Source organism: Octopus bimaculoides, chromosome 3 (assembly GCF_001194135.2).
Source record: "Octopus bimaculoides isolate UCB-OBI-ISO-001 chromosome 3, ASM119413v2, whole genome shotgun sequence".
NCBI classification, from domain to species: Eukaryota; Metazoa; Mollusca; class Cephalopoda; order Octopoda; family Octopodidae; genus Octopus; species Octopus bimaculoides.
In genome coordinates this window covers 46,427,834-46,430,333 of record NC_068983.1, presented here as the reverse complement: position 1 = coordinate 46,430,333, position 2,500 = coordinate 46,427,834, and the positions used below count along the sequence as shown (strand labels likewise).

General features: G+C 35.4%; 1 protein-coding gene across 1 annotated transcript in view; it reads right to left on the bottom strand.

Moving 5' to 3' along the window:
- LOC106878499 (zinc finger protein with KRAB and SCAN domains 1) overlaps positions 1-2,500 on the bottom strand; it is a 30,728-nt gene that overhangs the window by 3,881 nt on the left and 24,347 nt on the right. The window contains exons 3-4 of the mRNA XM_014927725.2: positions 1,157-2,114; positions 306-368 (exon numbers count right to left, since the gene is read on the bottom strand). Coding sequence (XP_014783211.1) covers positions 306-368; positions 1,157-2,114 — 1,021 coding nt within the window. The remainder of the gene's footprint in view (positions 1-305; positions 369-1,156; positions 2,115-2,500) is intronic.

Below are 2,500 nucleotides of genomic sequence, written 5' to 3'. Positions count from 1 at the left end.
TTACAACTTATCTCTTCCAAGAACTGGCAGCCAGGATTAAACTGTACTTTGCTAAAAAGGTGTAATAAGACCAAAACAGGTTATACACTGATATATTCAGACTGTAAAAATAGTGCCCTTATCTTGGTTTTTACAATCACAACATTTTGACTACTGTACCTTGTGGTTGTTTCCTGAAGCCTGTTATATTAATGATACACCACACTAGATACCATGACACCATAAATAATAATTAATTTAGCCATTCCTGTTTCATTTACCAAAACAAATTCACCAGTCTATAAAAAAATATAAATGAAGCTCACCCTTTTTTAAATTTAGATCTTCTAGCTCTCAGTGAGGTTGTAATATTTCCAGGTTTTTGAAATCTGTAAAAGAAAGATAGATATTTTCTTTTAAAACTGCATATAGGAGAGAAACCTAAAAACAGATTGTACAAATACCATAAAATGGAATTAATGACTACATATAAAATGGGACCATTTTAACCCATTTTGCATTCAGATTACTTTTTCAAAGATAATGCCCCAACAAATGATACTGAAATGGACTATGCAGGTGTAGCTTGCTTGATTAATATAATTACTATTGCATGGTAAGTTAGCTGTACTTTGACTATGCTTTAAAGATATAGAAAATATCCTCCATTCATTATATATATATATATATATATATATATATATATATATACCCACTACACTCTCGGAGTGGTTGGCGTTAGGAAGGGCATCCAGCTGTAGAAACTCTGCCAGATCAGATTGGAACCTGGTGCAGCCTTCTGGCTTGCCAGTCCTCAGTCAAATCGTCCAACCCATGCTAGCAAGGAAAGCGGACGTTAAATGATGATGATGGTGATGATGATGATGATGATGATGATATATATACATATACATATATACGATAGGCTTCTTTCAGTTTCTGTCTACCAAATTCACTCACAAGGCTTTAGTCGACCTGAGGCTATAGTAGAAGACACTTGCTCAAGGTGCCATGCAGTGGGACTGAACCCAGAACCATGTGGTTGGTAAGCAAGATAATTACCACACAGCCATGTTAAGTATACTTTTTAAAAATCAATCGATCAGAATAGAAATCACAAGCTAAAAGAAAACAACACAACACAAGGCGCCAAAGTGATAACGTGTTAGTTACTCACCGACGAGGGGTTCTGATATGATGTAACTCCTGCAATCTATTATGAAACTGTTGACTACTTAAGAGCTGGCGACGGAAGTGCTGATATTTTCGTACTTCTGTGAACATATTGTCATTACCACCGCTATTACTACTACTATTAATAATACTATTACTGTTAATACTACTGCTATTGCTGTCTTTGGTGAGTTCGTATTTATAAACAACTTTATTTGATTCAGCTGTTGTTGTGGTGGTGGTCGTTGTGGTTGTTAGTTTGTGGTGTTGACTGTCTGCAATACTCATCGATTTCTCCGGACTGTCCACCAAAATTCCAAGATGTTTCTTGTTCTCATTTATTTTTCCTTCAAGATGATGAACTTCTGTTATTGTCACAACATCGATTTCTGGTTCCGGCGTTGAAATTTGCCTTTTTCTCTTTTGCTTCGCCTCTTCAATTGCTTCCATGGATTTACCAAGATTCCGAAAATTAAATGCTGGTGATTTACACCTGTAGGAATCATCACCTTCAACATCTTTGTCATCACTACCACTACTGTCATCATCAGTATTAGCTTTCTTATAATTACTATTACCCTTAATATTATTATTGTTACTATTATTATTATTACTATTACAGCAACCATTATTTTTAGCAATTGAAGAATTTACAACAGTTTCACAGCAACCGCATTCACTGCTATTAGAACAGTGGAACTGGTTATGGGACGTTGTCTTCAGTCGTAGTTCTTCAAGTTGTTGTTTGTGATGTCTCAAATGACTAGGATGTTGCACATGTTGTTGTCGCCGAAGATGGTTAAGATGGTGTGGATCATGAAGACTAGTAGTGGTGGGCTCTTCTTTGACATGTTGGAATTGGTTAAGCAATTTTGATGACTGAGCTAATGCAAGTCTATGTGCAGCAGGAGGAACTATGGCTGACTGCAAACTTAGCAGCGATGACATTCCATTCTGTTTACCTGTATCAAGAATATAAGTATAAATAAATAATTATAGCATCAACCATGAAAATAATAATAATAATAATAATAATAATAATAATTGATATGACTGTCCCAATCGATATAAACGTATCTGTCAAGACCTACCAAAAACTGAGCAAATATAAAGATCTTGAAATAGAAATTAGCAAAATGTGGAATCTGAAGATGAAAACAATACCTATTGTCATAGGTACCCTGGGAATGACAGCGAAACGGGCTGATTACTACCTAGCTCAGATACCAGGAAACCCCAAAATGGCTGAAGTTCAAAAGATAGTGCTCATGGGAACTGCCCATATCCTACGTAAAATACTGTCTATGTGATCTCAAATTTTAAAGCAAACACATAATTTTCTTATGGT